This window comes from Arachis ipaensis, chromosome B9 (assembly GCF_059453495.1).
Source record: "Arachis ipaensis isolate K30076 ecotype BB chromosome B9, ASM5945349v1, whole genome shotgun sequence".
Classification (NCBI taxonomy): Eukaryota; Viridiplantae; Streptophyta; class Magnoliopsida; order Fabales; family Fabaceae; genus Arachis; species Arachis ipaensis.
In genome coordinates, this window is record NC_142444.1 from 1,905,163 (window position 1) to 1,924,638 (window position 19,476).

At 35.3% G+C, this 19,476-nt stretch overlaps 4 protein-coding genes and 1 pseudogene across 6 annotated transcripts; 4 read left to right on the plus strand and 1 right to left on the minus strand.

Moving 5' to 3' along the window:
• Nucleotides 1-699: 699 nt before the first annotated feature.
• On the plus strand, nucleotides 700-2,058 carry LOC107614684 (UPF0481 protein At3g47200-like). Its single transcript, XM_016316826.3, has one exon. The coding sequence runs from the start codon at nucleotides 700-702 to the stop codon at nucleotides 2,056-2,058; it is 1,359 nt and encodes a 452-aa protein (XP_016172312.3).
• Nucleotides 2,059-2,930: 872 nt separating this feature from the next.
• LOC148543514 (UPF0481 protein At3g47200-like) lies at nucleotides 2,931-4,284 on the plus strand (annotated as a pseudogene).
• A 3,101-nt stretch (nucleotides 4,285-7,385) lies between these two features.
• LOC148543515 (UPF0481 protein At3g47200-like) lies at nucleotides 7,386-8,935 on the plus strand. The gene has a single exon (XM_088500324.1). The coding sequence runs from the start codon at nucleotides 7,442-7,444 to the stop codon at nucleotides 8,807-8,809; it is 1,368 nt and encodes a 455-aa protein (XP_088356450.1). The 5' UTR covers nucleotides 7,386-7,441; the 3' UTR covers nucleotides 8,810-8,935.
• Nucleotides 8,936-13,281: 4,346 nt separating this feature from the next.
• On the minus strand, nucleotides 13,282-14,627 carry LOC107617499 (uncharacterized). Of its 3 annotated transcripts, none has more exons than XM_088499852.1 (4): nucleotides 14,521-14,627; nucleotides 13,979-14,165; nucleotides 13,680-13,853; nucleotides 13,282-13,568 (listed from the first exon to the last, which is right to left on the minus strand). In XM_088499852.1, the coding sequence occupies exons 2-4, from the start codon at nucleotides 14,078-14,080 to the stop codon at nucleotides 13,482-13,484; spliced, it is 363 nt and encodes a 120-aa protein (XP_088355978.1). In that variant the 5' UTR covers nucleotides 14,081-14,165; nucleotides 14,521-14,627; the 3' UTR covers nucleotides 13,282-13,481. The 3 variants fall into 3 exon arrangements, with proteins under 3 accessions (XP_088355978.1, XP_088355979.1, XP_088355977.1); XM_088499853.1 differs by lacking the exon at nucleotides 14,521-14,627 and adding an exon at nucleotides 14,330-14,512 and having other exon boundaries at nucleotides 14,024-14,165; XM_088499851.1 differs by lacking the exon at nucleotides 14,521-14,627 and adding an exon at nucleotides 14,330-14,512.
• Nucleotides 14,628-15,672: 1,045 nt separating this feature from the next.
• On the plus strand, nucleotides 15,673-17,369 carry LOC148543516 (UPF0481 protein At3g47200-like). Its single transcript, XM_088499850.1, has one exon. The coding sequence runs from the start codon at nucleotides 15,673-15,675 to the stop codon at nucleotides 17,029-17,031; it is 1,359 nt and encodes a 452-aa protein (XP_088355976.1). The 3' UTR covers nucleotides 17,032-17,369.
• The last annotated feature ends 2,107 nt before the right edge of the window (nucleotides 17,370-19,476 follow it).

Consider the following 19,476-nt stretch of genomic DNA (forward strand, 5'->3'; position numbering starts at 1 on the left):
TTCTACTTATATTATGCAAAGGTTTTTCAGTGCTTGCATTTGATAGATGACAGCGTGGCACATGATAGCCACGTCAGTACTGAAACAGATGAGTCATCACCGGAAATAAGTTTAAGGACCATTATAGTACCCGGAGCTCAATCTAGAGATCACTATAGTAAAATTGGAACTTCAAAAACCAAATTGGGTAATCCCGTGAATTTCAGGGACTATTATAGAAATTTACTCATTTCAAAATATATCTGAATATACTTTTATTTGTGCCAGAATTTATGTTGACCGAGCAAACATTAGTACCATTTAACTAAACTAGGCATATAATCAAGAAGGTGAAAACATATAGAATTGGCATTCATAAATTACAAGGGGATGAAAATTCACAGAAATAGAGCATATACTTTTCTTTCAGAGTTCAAAACAACACTACATGTCTCTCTTGAAAGTTCATGAGCTATAGGTCATGTTTATTTCTTCTTTTTTTTTTTCAAAACATCTTTAAGACAGAGAAAAGGACACTACAAGATGATAATTATATTCCTAAGTCTTATTTTTATGATTTATTTATTATTTATAACAACAATAGTGGCCCTACTAGCCTACAAGAGTCAACCATAGAATTCAGAGATTAAACAATGGTTTTGGTTTCTCATAAAACCATTGGGACTACTCTGGTGTGCACAAAGAGAGCAAGTAGCAACAATGGAGGCAGATGATTCCGTCTTTACCGAGTGGGCAAGTGATCTGTGTGAGAGAATAGAAGAATCGGAGAAGCAATTAACTAGAGCCGGTAACAGAGTTTCAAGGCCTAAAATACAAAGAGTTCCAAAGTACATGGCAGAAAAGCCGGAGTTTGATAGATATTACAAGCCACAGATGTTTTCACTTGGTGTGTTTAATCCAAAAACAACACAAGGAGAGCAGTATAAGGAAGCATGGGCAGCAATGTATCTTAAGGATACTAATCTAAAAGTTAAAGATTTATTTAGGGAAATCTGTGATGACAACAGAATGAAAAGATGGTTACTGAAACCTATGTGGCAAAAATTATATGATGCACCAACCATATACGCAGATCATATCATAGTGGAGGCATGCTGTGTACTTCACTTGCTGGAAAAATCAGAGAGCTCAGTTGATCCAGAGCAAGAGCTGAAGATTAGCATTGACAAGCTTGTGAGGGTGCACCAGGATCTGCTTATCTTGGACAACCAAATTCCTTTCCAATCACTCAGGCTCTTGTGTCAGGATGAAGCCAGGCTTGAAAAATGCCTCTCCAACTTCCTTCAAGTTCATGGTATTCAGGTTGAGACGGCACCCAAGCTTCCCAGAAAGAAAAGAGAGAATGAAGAGGTGAAGGTAGCAGTGGATGGAGATGATGATGAGGACCCTGTCCATCTTCTAGATTATCTGCGTAGAGCCCTCTTAACGAGAGACCAGCACACATTCTACACAGATATCAACCACAAGAAGATCAAGAGGAGATCCTTGCACCTCAGGAAGTATAGGATTGGGACCATCCGGGAACTCAATGCAGCCGGGATTCGTGTGAGAAAAAATTCCCACAACAACTCGGTGTATCCCAGCTTCAAAGATGGGATGCTGCAGCTTCCTGAACTCATTGTAGATGGCTCAACAGCTCATATATTCTTCAACCTAGTAGCCTATGAGATGTGTCCTGATTTTTGCAACAACTTCGAGATCAGCTCATTTTTAGTCTTCATGAGCTCTCTCATTGACCAGCCGGAGGATGTCAAGAAGCTGAGAATGGGTGGCATAATTATCAATGAACTTGCCAGTGACAAAGAAGTGGCTGATCTGTTCAATAAGATGGACAGTATTCTTGTGCCTGAGACACTATTGTTCGCTCACATTAGGGACCAAATCCATTCACATTTTGAGTCCAAACAAGGCAGGATCAGAATGCTGTCTTGGATGGGAGAGGCCTACTGCACCTTCTTTCGCTCGCCATGGACCATCATTGCTTTGTTGGCTGCCACACTTGGCCTTCTTCTCACATTTATCCAGACATGGTTTGCCATCCACCCTAAAGCCTCATAATAACATGGTTTGCTTTTCCAGTTCTAATTTTGTAGGTGTTTGATCATTAATAAAGCATCACTTGTGAGGTCACGGAATATTTCATGAATATTCATTACCCAACTATCTAATATATTCTTTATTCGTATGACTTCAAGGTCACTGATTCAAGTCGTGAAAACAGCTACTGATGTAATTATCTAGCTAGGCGGCATATATTACACCTTTTAGGTGCGGCTTTTTTCTGGACTCTGTGTTAATGCAGGATGCTTGTGCACCTAGCTGATTTTTTTTGGGGGGAAAAACTTACTCATATAGTGTTGAAGCAGGTCCACAGGAGAATATGTAGTCATGTATAAGTGTCAAAAACTATCCTAAGCTTATCAGCTTAGAAGCTATAGTGATAAATCTATTTATCAATTGCCACCATAATGTCCTTAGTAGATCTCATCCGTTTCATCAAACTGTACCCACCTATGTATGACTCTAATTTGCTTTAGCATCTATGGAAGGAACACTTTTCTCATATACTTCTTTATTTATTTATTTATTTTGCAATAATATTCACAATAATAAGAGTTTTTCAACGTAATAATGTGTTAAAAAAAAGTTCACTAAAACATGTAAGCCAACCCCAGAATTGGCTGGTAAACGTAGAAAATATTATCAAAACCTTAGATGGATTTGACCTGCTAGTGGGAAGTTAATTGATTGAATATAAAATTTGGTAATTTTTTAGAAGATGACAAGGGATCCAAAGCAAGTGACATGCTGCTTTGAAAAAGAAAAAATCAAAGACTTTGAGGGTGGTTGACTTAGAAAGCAAAATGAGTAGAAAGAAAGCATTCATAAATCATTCACACTCCTTTTCCCCTGCATAACCTACCTACTACTCCATATTGTGCATTCAACAATGGACTCTGAGGAGGAAGAATATGCCTTACCATATTGGATAGAAATGCAATGGAAGAGAGCAGAAGAATCGAGGGCAAAATTAGTCGGAGATGTTACCAATATTTCAAATTCTAGAATTCGAAGAACTCCCGAGTACATGGCTGAAAGAGCTGAATTTAGAAGATATTACTTGCCACAGCTCATTGCAATTGGCCCGGTTCATCTAGCAAGACGACAACATCTCCAAGGAGAGCCATTCAAGGAAGCTTGGACAACCATGTATCTTACGGATACTAATCAATCTGTCAAAGATCTATATAGCACAATAATCCGTGAATCAGAACTGCTCAAAGAAATAAGTCAACTGCATGAAGAAGAGACATGGCAATACTGCACCCATGTGGAAGACACGAACGAGTTCATCACATGGTTATTAATAGTGGATGGATGTTCTATACTCCATTTGTTGGAGAAATCAGGAAACTCAGTTGATCCACAGCGAGAACTAAAGGCTAGTGTTGACAAGCTTGATCTTCTTGTCATGGACAACCAAATTCCTTTTCAAGTGCTGAGGCTCTTCTGCAAAGATGAAGCCAGGTTGGAGAAATGCCTTCTCAACTTCCTTCAAGTTCATGGTATTAAGAGGGCACCCAAGCTTATAAAAGAAAAGAAGAACACAGGCTAGTTGTCCAGGGAGATGATGATCCTCTCCATCTTCTAGATTATCTAAGGAAGGCCCTCTTGATGAGAGATCTCGACACAATCCATAATGAGATTCGTGTCGAGATCAAGATCAAGAGAAGATCCTTGCACCTTACAAAGTATAGGATTGGAACCATAAGAGAACTGAAGGCAGCTGGGATTAGTTTGAGAAGACATTCGGATGGAAACTCAATCTATCCCAGCTTCAAAGATGGGATATTACATCTTCCTGAGCTAGTTGTGGATGGCACAATGCCTCATATATTCCTCAACCTAGTAGCCTATGAGATGACTCATTCTCACAGCGACTTCGAGATCAGTTCATATTTAGTGCTTCTGAGCTCTCTCGTTGACCAGCCGGAGGACGTGAAGGAGCTGAGATTGGCTGGCATACTTATCAATGAAATTGCAAGTGACAAAGAAGTGTCTGATCTGTTCAATAAGATGGACATTATTTTGGTGCCTGAGACACCGTGGTTTGCTAATATCAGAGACCAAATCCATTTGCATTTCGAGTCCAAACGAGGCAGGATCATATCAAATCTTTTGCTTGTTAAGTTTTAATGTTGTGTGTGCTTAATGATGTATAAAACATCACTCATATAGTCATCATATGAGTATGTGAATTGCAGTGTGTATTTAAATCCCAAATTGCTATGCAGTCTTTGGAATCTTATTCTTCTGTTAATTATTATGATGCTGAAATTCATAATTTCCAATTTTTATTATGAAAAAATCAGAAGGATCTAGTTGAAATTGAGTGAAGCAGAACCCATAAATCATAAATTATCTTGTCACAGGAATGAGTACTCACTTGAAGCACATTGCAAAATCGGAAACTTCACCAAGCAAACATTAGCTTCCACTATATCATATTACCATGATAAATGATATGCACACGACTTACATTAGTACAAGTTAAACAATTCTGATTTCATTAGATAACCTTTTACAGAATTTTCTTTTAGTAAGGTTTGCTAATATATTGGAAGTTCAAATACTATATGTCAGATTTGTTTATTTTTTATTTTTTAAATATCTTTAAGACAGACAGAAGCAAAATACAAGATGAAAACACAACTAGATAATTATATTTCTAAGTATTACGTTTATGATTTCTTTAATTATTATTGATAACTAACAATAGTCAACCATAGAATTCGGAGGAAAACATATCAAATTTGATTGAGGCTTGGATGGATCGAACTTGCTATAGTGCTAGTGAGAAGGTGCAAGTTGCAAGCTTAAAAAAATGACACATACATATATTTAAATCCTCATAGGAATGAATATGAAATTCACCATGCCTTTAAAGAAGCCTCATCTATTCTTAATATATAAAAGTAGGTACATAGGTTTATCCACATCTCTTCTAAGTTATTTCTCTTCTTCTACTAACGTCATGTTAGCACCAACGCTTACTTGGCAAAATTTTAAAATCCACCACTCAAATCTTGTCAAATCAACTTTTATTTTCACATAAAAAAACACAAAAAACAAGTAAAAACACAATAAAAACCAACAAATTAACTTTTTCCAAATCAATCCTTATTTCTAAAACAACAAAAACACAAATTAACATTTACCCCGACAAAAAGCTCTCAAAACCAAAGAGCTTATTACCTTTCTCAAACCCTCACCCTCTTAACACCTCTCCATACCAAGATCATATTCCCTCCATCCTCTTCCGGTCCCATCCGATTTCCTCCGTCCTCTTCCGGTCCCATGAGCCATTGTTTTTTCTTCAAAACAAATTGTACATCGCGATGTCCATCTCTGGCGGAGCCGCATTGCATAAATTGCAGAAACCAGGGCAAACTCCATTCCTCCTTTTGTGGTTTTCCTGCCAGAGCTCGATTCTGGATCTCAAACCAACGTCACCATTCGACGCCACCAACGTAGAAAATTTGTCTTAGGTATCTTCCTAAAGATTTTCAACTTTGCCGTTTACTTTTCTCATTGTTCAATATCATTTTCAATAGCCCTATTTATTTGTTATAAATAATAACATTTTAATTGTAAACTCATTGCAAGTAGCACAAGTTTATGTATTCCTCTTTTGTAAACGGTTCTCCAGAGCTCGATTCTAGGTCTCAGACCAACGTCACCATTCGGCGCCACCAACGTAGGAAATTTGTCTCAGGTATCTTCCTAAAGATTTTCAACTTTGCCGACTCTTTTCATTGTTCAATATCATTTTCAATAGCTTTATTTATTTGTTATAAATAATAACATTTTAATTATGAACTCATTGCAAGTAGCACAAGTTTATGTATTCCTCTTTTGTAAACGGTTTTGTCCAACACTCACAACCAAAATTATTGTGCTTTTAAAATTATTGCTCCCTATATACTATCGATTGCAATATTTCATCATTAAATTATAAATTGTTATTTTACATGTGGAGTACTTCTTCCACAATTTACATTTACGTGTTACTTTTTTTCAAATTGTTATTCCACATGTGCAGTATTGCTTCCACAATTTACTTAGAATGGATTATCATTCTTTGACCATATCTTATTCTCTTTGTTGTAAAATGATTTGCAGTGGTAATGACAGATGGGAAGAGTTAATACCCAAAATTGCTAGATGAAAATCAACCAATCACTATTTAGTAAAATGTTTTAAAAAAATTAAAACAAAAAACTCTTATCTATTATTATTCAATTGAAACATCAACTACTAATTAAATACAATAAACATACATTAAAAGTGTCATAATAATAATAATTATAAAAAATTTCAGTTACAAATATTCAAATTCTACAACTTATACATATTAAGACTCTTACTACTCTTCATTTCTTAATCTCTTATACTAATTGTCAAAAATTCCTTAAATTTAATATAACATTTTTATATGTTTTTCATTCTCATTCATTTATTTTTTTCATTATTTACAAACAAAAAAACCACAAAAAAAAATAAAGTGTAGCCATTAATGCAAATCGAAAAATGAAAAAAAATACAGTTTTGTATAACTCTAATATAAATAACCTATATCTTTTTTAAAAATAAATAAATTCAAAATCTATTTATAATATGTTCTCTAAAATATTTTTAATATAACATTTATTAAAATATACTATATAATATAAATAATCTACCTCTCCGCGCATTGCGCGGGTCTCACTCTAGTTTAAACAATTAGTCAATTACCTTATGTTGGGAAAAACTAAGATTCAGTTTAATGAAACCAAATTGAACCCTCACTTTCCTCCAATTTCTTCTCCTCTTGGTTGAGTTCTTCTCCCTCACTCATTGTGTTTTTTTTTTTCAAACGAAAGACTCCCTATCTTCTCTCTTTCTACTTTTTCTATTTAGAAAAAATGACAAATAGATTCTTGATTTTTTGGTTCTCGGACATTTAAATCTCTAAAAATTTAAAAATATATTTAAGTTATTGACTTCTTTAAAATTTGGACACATCAATCCCTAGATCCAATTTGTCCCATTTAAAAAATTTTCTTAGGTGTTGTATGAGGGATCGATATGTCTAAGTTTTAAAAATGCCAAAAAATTAAATGTATTTTTAAATCCTTAAAAACTTAAATGTCTAAAAAATCAAAAGATCAATGACTTATTTATCTTTTTCTCTCCTTTTTATTGCCCATGACTATAAGCCACTACTTGTTTATATTATTTTGTTTCCTTTTGTTTTAAAGTGTGGGTCCCCAACTTACACCATAATGATTTTGGTTAATTAAGAAACAGAAAATCAAAGACCGACTTAACTAGATTGTAAAACAACCAAACACACTCAAGAGTCATTTGTTTTCTCACCTCAACCCACCTACTCGATAGTATGCATCCAACAATGGAGTCCACGGAGGACAAACAATCCCTCTATACCGAGTGGGCAAATGATCGGTATGAGGAATTAGAAGAATGCGAGAAGCAATTAACTGGAGAAGGTAACAAAGTTTCAAGGCCTAAAATACAAGGAATTCCAGCATACATGGCTGAAAAGGTTGAGTTTCACAGATATTACAGGCCACAGATCATTTCACTTGGTGAGTTTCATAGAACTGAGCAAGGAGAGCTGTATAAGAACGCATGGGCAGCAATGTATCTTAAGCGTACTAACCTAAAGCTTGAAGATATATGTAGGGAACTCCATGTGGAGGACACATGGTCACCGAAACCGATGTGGGAGAAATTATACGATAGGCATCGGTTGCACGCAGCTAGTTTGATAGTGGATGGATGTTGTGTTCTAGAATTGCTGGAAAAATCAGACTTGTCAGTTGATCCAGAGCAAGAGCTCAAGATTAGCATGGACAAGCTTGTACGGTTGCACCAGGATCTGCTTATCTTGGACAACCAGCTTCCTTTCCAATTACTCAGGCTCTTGTGTGAGGACCAAGAAAGGCTCCAAAAATGCCTCTTCAACTTCCTCCAAGTTCATGGTATTCAGGTTGAGACAGCACCCAAGCTTCCGAGAAAGAAAAGAGAGAATGAAGAAGTGAAGGTAGCAGTGGATGGAGATGATGATGAGGACCCCGTCCATCTTCTTGATTATCTGCGGAAGGCCCTCTTAATGAGAGACCAACACACATTCTACAAAGCTTTCAATTTTATTTTCATGAAGAGGGGATCCCTGCACCTCAGGAAGTACAGGATTGGGACCATCCGGGAACTCAAGGCAGCTGGGATTCGTGTGACAAAAGATTCCCACAACAACTCAGTGTACCCCAGCTTCAAAGATGGGATGCTGCAGCTTCCTGAACTCATAGTAGATGGCTCAACACCTCATATATTCTTCAACCTTGTAGCCTATGAGATGTGTCCTGATTTTCGCAACAAGTTCGAGGTCAGCTCATTTTTAGTCTTCATGAGCTCTCTCATCGACCAACCGGAGGATGTGAAGGAGCTGAGAATGGCCGGCATAATTATCAACGAACTTGCCAATGACAAGGAAGTGGCCGACCTGTTTAATAAGATGGACAGCATTCTTGTGCCTGAGACACCATTGTTCGCTCACATCAGAGACCAAATCCATTCACATTTTGAGTCCAAACGAGGCAGGATCAGAATGTTGTCTTGGATGGGAGAGGCCTCTAACACGTTTTTTCGCTCGCCATGGACCATCATTGCTTTGTTGGCTGCCACACTTGGCCTTGTTCTCACATTCATCCAGACATGGTTTGCCATCCATCCTAAAGCTTCCTAAATAAAACAATGTTATGGAACATTTTTTAATTTTTTTTAATTTTTTTTACTTTTGTGTGTTTAATTATGAATAAACCATCACTCACATTGCATGATGAGTATGTGGACAATAATTTGTATTTGAATATTATCCTGTTATCCATCTTAATCATTTGTTTGATTATCTAAAAAGATTTCAATTGTTTATTTGGATTAGCTAGCTTCATAGAACTTGAATGATTCCACTTATATTATATCTATATGCCAAGATATCAAGGATTAATTATGTTTTTTTTTTTTTTAAATTAGCTTTCCAACTTGATTTTGATTATCATCGTCTAACAATGCATACTTGTGACATAAATGTTATTCAATATTAATAAGCTATTAGTATATATATACTATTTTTTAATATCAATCATGGTGATATACTGATATTGATACTAAACCAATTTTGATCAAAATCACATCGATACCAAATAATCTCTACGTAACCTTAAATGCTTCAGTTAAATTATTATTTCAAGATTTCAATATACTCTTATTAATGACAGAATTTATGTTCACCAAGCAAACATTACTACCATCATCAATAATTGAGAAGAAAACGTAAAATTGGCGTTTGTAATTGTAAGAGTTGAGACAACACTGCATGTCTCTCTAGACAAACTTGGTAAGAGTAATTTTGAAGATGTTCAAACCAATTATTCATTCTACAAAAGCTATACAAGAAATTGCCTTGTCACGTGCAACGAATAAAACAATACGCATAATTTTTTGTTTGATATCTATGTGTAAGTACAATGAAGAATTAATTCTAGAAAACAGAATCAGCTATAATCAACTCAAAAGACACACTCAAAGAATAATTCATGTTCTTTTCTTCTCCTTTCATAAGAGTATGTGGTATTCTCTTGGTTAGAATGAGAACTGAAGGGACTAGAAGAAGCCGAAAAGCAATTAAACAGACAAGTTAAGCACGCTTCCAGGCCTAAAATACAAACAACTTTCTCCGCATCGAAATCTAAACATTAGCATGGACAATCTTTTAAGGCTGCACAAGGATTTGCTTATCATGGACAATCTAAAGATTACTAGTTTATTTTATATTTTTTATGTGCATACAATACTATAGTTACTAGACGAATTTTGATCAAAATCAATCCTATAATTACATTCACATTAATACTAATCCACATTTGCAAATTTATTATATATCTCTAAGGACTCTAACAACGAACCACGAACACTTTGCTGAGTTGTTGTGTCTGCGTGTCGGACACATTTCGGATACGACATTCGCCGACACTCGTCCGACACGCGTATCTACTGTGTCCATTCATGTCTTAATAAAAAATAAAAGATTCTTTTCCGGACATGTTTAGACACTCCTAAATACCATCACGTGTCAGCGTGTCCAGTCTTATTTTTAACATATATTCTTAGAATTATTCTTCACATACAAGTTATTTACACATACAAGTTTATACAAGTCATTTATATTGTATTATTTAAAATTTTTTGGTGTATATGTATTGATAAGTTTTGTATAATTCAAAATTCTTCTTCGTCTTTCTTGCATTATAAAAGTGAATTTTATTAAGTTAGGGTTAACTTGTATAAACTTGTATGCCAAAAAGATTTGTATGTGTAGCATGTCTCTATATTCTTAAAATAAATTTAGATATAGTATATATTATTATTTATTAAAACAAAAAAAATATTTTAAATACTTGATATAATTAAAATAAGACATTAAAAATATTTAAAAATTTTAATTTATATTTTAATATCAATAAAATATCAAAATATCGTTACGATTTATCTAAAAAATACTTTATATTTTTTATGTATGCGTGTCCACGTGTCATATAAGATTTTAAAATTCACGTGTCGACGTGTCCCGTGTCGTGTCGTGTCATGTATCCGTGTCAGTGTCCTTGCATCATAGATCTCTAATTTTACAATCAAAATGTGCCATATGTCACTCTCTCATTGCAATTGGAATCAAATTTTTCCTCCAAAATTAAAGAATTCTTCCCTTCTCTTTACTAATTTTACAACAAAAATGTGCCACATGTCACTTCTTCATTGCAATTGAAATCAAATCTTTCCCTCTAAAGAGTTCTCTGTTCTCCCCTCCTCCCTCTTCCTTTCTCTATTTCTCTATTTCTCTCATTCTTTCAACCACTCTATTTATTTTATATATCATTATCAATGACTAATTACTAATTCGACAATCAAAATGTGCAACATGACATTCTTTAATTGCATTGAAATTAAAATTGAAATTGAAATATACCTATATTATATATCATATATTACTATCTAATTTAATAATCAAATGTGTCACATGACACTACTCTTATTAAAATTAAGAGAAAATATTTTTTTTTCAAAATTAATAAACTCCCTTACTAAATTCTTTCATCGACCTCTCTCCATTTTTCTATTTCTCTCTACTATTTTTGCTCTCTATATAATTTATATTTTATATTAGTAATTTGACAAATCAAAATTTGTCATCCGATATTTTTTTACATTTAAAATAAAATTTTTTCTTTCAAAATTAACAAAGTCTCACTCTCACTCTCATTCTTCATCTTTATCTTTCTCTCTTTTTTCTCATTCTCTATTTTTTCTATCTTTCTCTTCTATAAAAAACAGAATTAACAAAATAATATAATTTAATAAAAAATATTATTATAATTGTTATTATATACATAGTTTTTTAGTTTTTTATTTAGTTTTAAATTTTCACCGCTTATCTTTTTAATCTATATTTTTATTTCTCTTCTTCAAATATTTATTACATATAATTTGGTGAGAATACTAATGTTATAATTAAAAATTTAGAATCAAGATTTAATTATTTTTAAAAAATTAATTTTGAATTAATTTTATAACTATCAGTATAATTTTTTTATGCTAATATCTAATTATAATTTTATATACATAAAGTTAAAAAATATTATTTTTAAATAGAAAGTATAAAAATTAATTATTTTTATTTGTGCAATAGACTTAATAGTTAACACCTAATTAAATGTAAAAGTATACACGTTAAATTATTTTAAATTTTAGATAACGAATGTTAAAATTAATTATTAATAAAAAAATTAGACTTTTTCATATAAAAATAACAACTAAAAAACTTATCATTTGATTTTTTATCTGCTGATACTTTAGTCTTTTTAGTCAGAGACTTTTGTCAACCTACAACTTTTTTTTGTAAAAGTAGTTTAATTTTATAAATCTTTTGTGCTATGCATAATCTATATTGTCGGAACAAAGTGGACCATAATTTTAAAAAATTTATATGTCCGTTATTACGGGTAAAAATACTAGTACAAAACTAAACACACTTCAAAAATTCCACTGTTAAGAGGGGGAGAAAAAAGAGTTATCGGAAATTCCAATTACTTATATTTCACCTAATGAAAATTCACAAAATAGAGCATATACTTTTCTTTCAGAGTTGAGAACAATGCTACATGTCTCTCTTGACAAGCTTGCTAACAGTAATTTTGAAGATCCTCAAGCTAATTATTCATTCTATAAAAACTACAAGAAATTGTCTTGTATGATATCTGTGTAAGTAGCTTTACAAGTTGGTGAAAGCATTATAAAACAGTGTCTGCATATGTTATCCTTTCTTTCAACAACAAACTAAGATAGCCATAATCTCAGTGCTTCGTTCCTGCTAGCGTCAAGGAGCTAGTTTCAACCCAGTAATTTCAGAGAAGCCAAGAAGTTGTCTCAAGTGCAATGTAGAATTAATTCTAGAAAGCAGAATCAACACAATATTATGGACGATCTTTTGCTTTTTCTAGTTTGCTATATGTTCTTGATGATGAATAAAACATTATTCGAGCATGTGGATTTATCTATATTTGAGTTTGGGTTTAAATTTGGAGGGAAACAATTTTAAGAAAAATGCTACCAAGTTAATGTTTTACCTAAATTTAACCAAACATCTATCCTTAAGCATCTTACTTAATTCTCTATATTTTGTAAAGAACAACTTTTTTGTGGTATCACCATTGGCCTGTGAAATATTATGCAAAGGTTTTTCAATGCTTGCATTCGATAGATAATAAGATTTAGAGAAGTTTGCATAGGAAGAGAGATACAGGAGAGCAATGAATGGGCAAAATTTTAAAATGGTATGCCTCAATTATTCGCTGCTACAAGCTAGAACAAATTGAGCACATAACCATGGTTCGTTTCTTTTGATAATTTTTTAAAATTTAAATTGAACGAGGAGCTGGCTTACAATAACGAGATGGAGATTTTTAGTTTAAATTTTCTAAGAATTTAAGTAAATGCGAGTGAAAACGTTGCATGAATAAGTGCAATGCTCAACAGTCAAACAACATGTTTTATTTATGAACAATATTGGAGAGAAAGCTGCTCTAAGAGCAAAATATGCTTCTTGCTCAGTGCTAACAATTAAAAGCCAAACGTAAAATAAAAGACAACAAAATGGAATAATGAAACCGCGATAATTGAATTAACTGAAAACATCTTACAACATCAAATTATAACTATAAGCCGGGTTGACAGCATATGGAATGCAATTCCTACCTTCCCCCTCAGAAACTAATAATGACAGAACCTTAGACCCAACGAAAAAAAATTCAGCTACTTTGGTGGCTTTATTATGACATATTCCTAATATTTGCATTGTGCAATTAGAAGACATCAGGAGGGAAATGCCCTGGAAAGGGGTTGCTCTGTTGAGCTTGCTTCAAATGCATTGCCAAAGCATAGTTGTTCACCTACCAACAAAATAACTCAAGGTTATATTAGAATATACAAAGGCATGTTATCAAAGAAATTTAAATGAAATAATGAGATTAGTGTGAAACAGAGATAAAGTTAATACTCACCTCAAGAGTTCTGATCTGTTCTTGATATTGAGATACTAACTGCTTCAAATGCTGCAACTCTTGGTTCTTTTCATCATAATCAGAAAAACGCTCATGCTGGATTCTAAATGCATTTTTAAAAGAATTTCTTTCCTTAATCAGCACCTTAATTTGCTCCTTTAGCAACAAATTCTCCTGAAAAGAGAACAGCTAATGATAAATTATACAGGTTAAACCTCCGAAATAGGATATAAAAAGTTACTGTTAAGCATAATCTTCAGCATGCAATGTATGTTTATTCAAAGAAAATCATAAAACACATGTCTAAGCATAGCAAGTTTCATCCTCTCCCATAGTGTTATGACCAAACACATGTCTAAGCATAGCAACTTGTGGTTCTTCAGCAGTTCCAGTATTTCCATCAGTAGTCCCCAAGCAAAGCTCGTTCAGCCTCTTGATGGCAGCATCTAGATCATTGTCACATTCCTCAAATGCTCTCTCTAGAACCTATAAGTAAAAAAATTTCCCAGTAATAATAAGGGAGACGGTCTAAAAGCATAATCACATAAAATAGTTTTAAACTAAAACTCCAAAATATTATTGAAAAATGGATTTGTATGAACTTCCAATTTTACTTGATGAAAATTCACGGAACTAGAGGAAATATATACTTTTCTTTCAGAGTTGAAAACAACACTACACGTCTCTCTTGACAAACTTGTTGAGACTTGAGAGTACAATTTTGAAGATCCTCACACCAATTATTCATTCTATAAAACTACAAGAAATTGTCTTGTCCCATGCAAGAAATAAAACACTATGCATGGTTTCTTGTTTGATATCTATGTGTAAGTAGTCTTACAATTCAGTGAAAGCATCGGAAAACAGTGTCTGCATATATAATCCTTTCCTTCCAAAACAGAGAATAAACAGAATCAACTCTAATCAACCCAAAAGACACACTCAAAGAATGATTCATGTTCTTTTCTTAGGACTCCACTGCAGCGTCCTCTCCTTTCATATGGCTGAATTATTCTTTTTTTTTTTTTTTTAGTTTTTAAGTTTTACTTTTGTGTGTTTGATTATGAATAAACCATCACTCACATAAGTATGTGAACAATAATTTGTATTTGAGTCTTATGCTGTTATGCGTCTGCTGGAATATAACTCTCTTGCTTATTTTAAGGATGATAAACTATCTGCTAGTTGCCTTGATTTGTTTTTATTCTTCTAAATTTTGACGCATCTTGATCACTTGTTTGATTACCTAAAAGATTTGATGCTTTATTTGGATTTGCTCTACAGAACTTGAATGATTCTACTTATATTATGCAAAGGTTTTTCAGTGCTTGCATTTGATAGATGACAGCGTGGCACATGATAGCCACGTCAGTACTGAAACAGGTGAGTCATCACCGGAAATAAGTGTAAGGACCATTATAGTACTCGGAGCTCAATCTATGGATCACTATAGTAAAATTGGAACTTCAAAAACCAAATTGGTAATTCCGTGAATTTCAGGGACTATTATAGAAATTTACTCATCTCCTTCAAAATATATCTGAGTATACTTTTATTTGTGTCAGAATTTATGTTGACCGAGCAAACATTAGTACCATTTAACTAAACTAGACATATAATCAAGAAGGTGAAAACATATAGAATTGGCATTCATAAATTACAAGGGGATGAAAATTCATAGAAATAGAGCATATACTTTTCTTTCAGAGTTCAAAACAACACTACATGTCTCTCTTCAAAGTTCATAGGCTATAGGTCGTGTTTATTTCTTCTTTTTTTTTAAACATCTTTAAGACAGACAAAAGGACACTACAAGATGATAATTATATTCCTAAGTCTTATTTTTATGATTTATTTATTATTTATAACAACAATAGTGGCCCTACTAGCCTACAAGAGTCAACCATAGAATTCAGAGATTAAACAATGGTTTTGGTTTCTCATAAAACCATTGGGACTACTCTGGTGTGCACAAAGAGAGCAAGTAGCAACAATGGAGGCAGATGATTCCGTCTTTACCGAGTGGGCAAGTGATCTGTGTGAGAGAATAGAAGAATCGGAGAAGCAATTAACTAGAGCCGGTAACAGAGTTTCAAGGCCTAAAATACAAAGAGTTCCAAAGTACATGGCCGAAAAGCCGGAGTTTGATAGATATTACAAGCCACAGATGTTTTCACTTGGTGTGTTTAATCCAAAAACAACACAAGGAGAGCAGTATAAGGAAGCATGGGCAGCAATGTATCTTAAGGATACTAATCTAAACGTTAAAGATTTATTTAGGGAAATCTGTGATGACAACAGAATGAAAAGATGGTTACTGAAACCTATGTGGCAAAAATTATATGATGCACCAACCATATACGCAGATCATATCATAGTGGAGGCATGCTGTGTACTTCACTTGCTGGAAAAATCAGAGAGCTCAGTTGATCCAGAGCAAGAGCTGAAGATTAGCATTGACAAGCTTGTGAGGGTGCACCAGGATCTGCTTATTTTGGACAACCAATTTCCTTTCCAATCACTTAGGCTCTTGTGTCAGGATGAAGCCAGGCTTGAAAAATGCCTCTCCAACTTCCTTCAAGTTCATGGTATTCAGGTTGAGACGGCACCCAAGCTTCCGAGAAAGAAAAGAGAGAATGAAGAGGTGAAGGTAGCAGTGGATGGAGATTATGATGAGGACCCTGTCCATCTTCTAGATTATCTGCGGAGGGCCCTCTTAACGAGAGACCAACACACATTCTACAAAGCTATCAACCACAAGAAGATCAAGAGGAGATCCTTGCACCTCAGGAAGTATAGGATTGGGACCATCCGGGAACTCAATGCAGCCGGGATTCGTGTGAGAAAAAATTCCCACAACAACTCGGTGTATCCCAGCTTCAAAGATGGGATGCTGCAGCTTCCTGAACTCATTGTAGATGGCTCAACAGCTCATATATTCTTCAACCTAGTAGCCTATGAGATGTGTCCTGATTTTCACAACAACTTCGAGATCAGCTCATTTTTAGTCTTCATGAGCTCTCTCATTGACCAGTCTGAGGATGTCAAGAAGCTGAGAATGGCTGGCATAATTATCAATGAACTTGCCAGTGACAAAGAAGTGGCTGATCTGTTCAATAAGATGGACAGTATTCTTGTGCCTGAGACACTGTTGTTCGCTCACATTAGGGACCAAATCCATTCACATTTTGAGTCCAAACAAGGCAGGATCAGGATGCTGTCTTGGATGGGAGAGGCCTATAACACCTTCTTTCGCTCGCCATGGACCATCATTGCTTTGTTGGCTGCCACACTTGGCCTTGTTCTCACATTCATCCAGACATGGTTTGCCATCCACCCTAAAGCTTCATAATAACATCGGATTTTTTATTTTAATATTTAAGAGTGAATAGAATTTTACGTTAATGTTATAAAAAATAGAGTTTTACAGTGTTCTGAGGTGCTGTTTTGTACAAGTACAATACAACAATACACAGAACACGTATTGCACTGAATAATACAATACACAATCTGTGTAATAGAATTAATATTAAAATAATACAATACGCTGTTTATGTATTGTCTTTATAAATTAAAAAAAAATCTGATCTCACAATTCGCCCTCTATGAATTCTATAATCCCCATAATTTTGCAAAACACTGCAGCTTTCAATATTAAAGGCGTTCCATTCGTATGCTGCCAAGGTTTGAGAACTCCTTCTGCTGATGTTCAACTCGGGTGAAGGAGTTATATGTCGGTCTGGATGACACCTCGGCGGAATAAAACACCACGGCGGAAGCACTTGCAAAGAGCACTCCGACGCTCAAGTTAGAATAGAGCTTAAGACAAATAATAATGAGAGGATTAGAATAACTTGTGTTGCCTCCTCTTTCTGAGCTTATTTGCTCGTTTATATAGATGAATGAAGTGTTACTCTTTTGTTTTGTTTCAATATTTTAGTGGGATTGTATCTAAAAAAATAACCCCGAGAATCATGTGAGCTGGTAAAGGAAGAAAAAATTATTAAAAGATGGGATGGGTGCAAGTTGATTAAATATAAAATTAAGATAGTAATTTGTTAGAAGATGACAAGGGGTTGAAAGCAAGTGAGATGCTTTAAAAAAGAAAAGAATCAAAGACTTTGAGGGTGCTTGACTTAGGAAGCAAAATGAGTAGAAAGAAACCATTCATAGATCATTCACACTCCTTCTCTCCTGCATAAATGGAGTCCGAGGAGGAAGAATATATCTTACCGGATTGGATAAAAGAGCGATGGCAGAAAGCAGAAGAAACGAGGGCGAAATTAGTGGGAGATGCTAGCAATGTTTCAAATTCTAGAATACGAAGAACTCCCGAATACTTGGCTGAGAGAGCAGAATTTAGAAGATATTATTTTCCGCAGCTCATTGCAATTGGTCCGGTTCATCTAAACAGACGAATAAACCATCTCCAAGGAGAGCCATTCAAGGAAGCTTGGACAACCATGTATCTTACGGATACTAATTGTACAAGATGTCTCTGGTACGGGTTGAGAGGTGGATCGGGGACCTGCGGGTCGAGGCGGATGCCGGATCGCTTGACTGGGGCGATGGGGGGTGGTACCTGCAAAGACACTCCAACGCTCAAGTCAGAATGGATCTGAGAGGTAGAAAGTGTGCAGAATGAATGAATACCTGGAGGGACTTTGAGTCCTCTATTTATAGGTGATGGAGAATGTCTTATCTTATCTTGTTTGGCTAAGATAAAGGAGACGTTTGAATTCGAAAGTCGGTTAGGAGTCTGAGAATGCCGTTTTCGGGCCTTCTAGAAGTGAGGAACGGGTCGGACCCGGGGAACCGGTGTTGGGTTCGGTCTTGGATCCGGGATGGTGGGCCGGATCCGTAACAGTTGCCCCCGCAGCGGGGGAGCGAACAAGGTCGGTCCATCGCTTGAAAGGCGCGATGCCTGTCCGTGGGCTTCGGTTTGTCTTGGGAGTTCGTTTGTTTTCTGGAGGGAGGTCGGTGCCTTGGTTCTGGTTTCGCTGGGGGGTTCGCCTGACCGTTTTTTGGTTTGACGAGACTCCTCCGCTTCTGCCGTGTCTGTTGCGTTCTTCGATGCTTTATTAGTTTCTTTTTTCGAGGGAGGGTCATTAAATGTGAAGGGACGTTTTCCCTTTTCTGCCCCCACTAGCTTTAACTGTGCCTAGGGGTAATTGTGTCAGTTCACCCTTCTCTTTGAAACCGTTTTGGATTTTTATTTCAGTTCCCTCGCTCGTTTCCCTTTCTTTTTCCTTTTTCCATTCTCTTCTGAAGAATTTCTCTCTGAACAGAAAGTCCCCTCCTTTCTCTGTGATCTTTCATTTTTTTGGTTTTTGCTTGCTGCTTCTGCTTTTCGAGCTTCCTCAAGTGTTCTTTCTGCATTTCCAGGTTAGCGCGTTTCGTTTTTCCTGTTATTTTGTGAATGCTGCTCTGTTTTTTGCAATGCATTGTTCTGCCTGTTTTTAGTTTTGCGTTGAACTAGTCTCTTTTGGGGGGGTGGTTGTTTGAGTTTTTGGAGGGGTCGAGCACCGCCGTATTCATTTGGTGATGGCGGTGTACCGCCGCGTTGGTTTGGTAGTGGTGTGTAGGTTTTTGTCTTGCTTCTGTCTAGGGTTAGTAGGCTGATGGTGGTGCTCCTCCCTGTTTTAGGTATGCAATGGCGGAGAAATGAGGGTGTGAGGGCTCCAGTAGCCCCTTCCAGGGGCGTTCCCAATCGTTATGGTTGGGTGACTAGTGATGTATGGGGCGTTCCGTCGCGGATGACGGAGGGCGACCTTCAACGGCTCCGTGATCAGGGGGC

What these genes read in the sequence shown, in the direction of transcription:
- LOC107614684 (XM_016316826.3), top strand. Translation starts at nt 700, where the DNA reads ATGGAGGCAGATGATTCCGTCTTTACCGAGTGGGCAAGTGATCTGTGT.
- LOC148543515 (XM_088500324.1), top strand. Translation starts at nt 7,442, where the DNA reads ATGCATCCAACAATGGAGTCCACGGAGGACAAACAATCCCTCTATACC.
- LOC107617499 (XM_088499852.1), bottom strand. Translation starts at nt 14,080, where the DNA reads ATGGAAATACTGGAACTGCTGAAGAACCACAAGTTGCTATGCTTAGAC. An exon ending in AACTTGCTATGCTTAGACAT is followed by an intron (nt 13,854 to 13,978) that starts GTGTTTTATGAT and finishes TTCTCTTTTCAG; the next exon opens with GAGAATTTGTTGCTAAAGGA. An exon ending in AACAGATCAGAACTCTTGAG is followed by an intron (nt 13,569 to 13,679) that starts GTGAGTATTAAC and finishes TTTTGTTGGTAG; the next exon opens with GTGAACAACTATGCTTTGGC.
- LOC148543516 (XM_088499850.1), top strand. Translation starts at nt 15,673, where the DNA reads ATGGAGGCAGATGATTCCGTCTTTACCGAGTGGGCAAGTGATCTGTGT.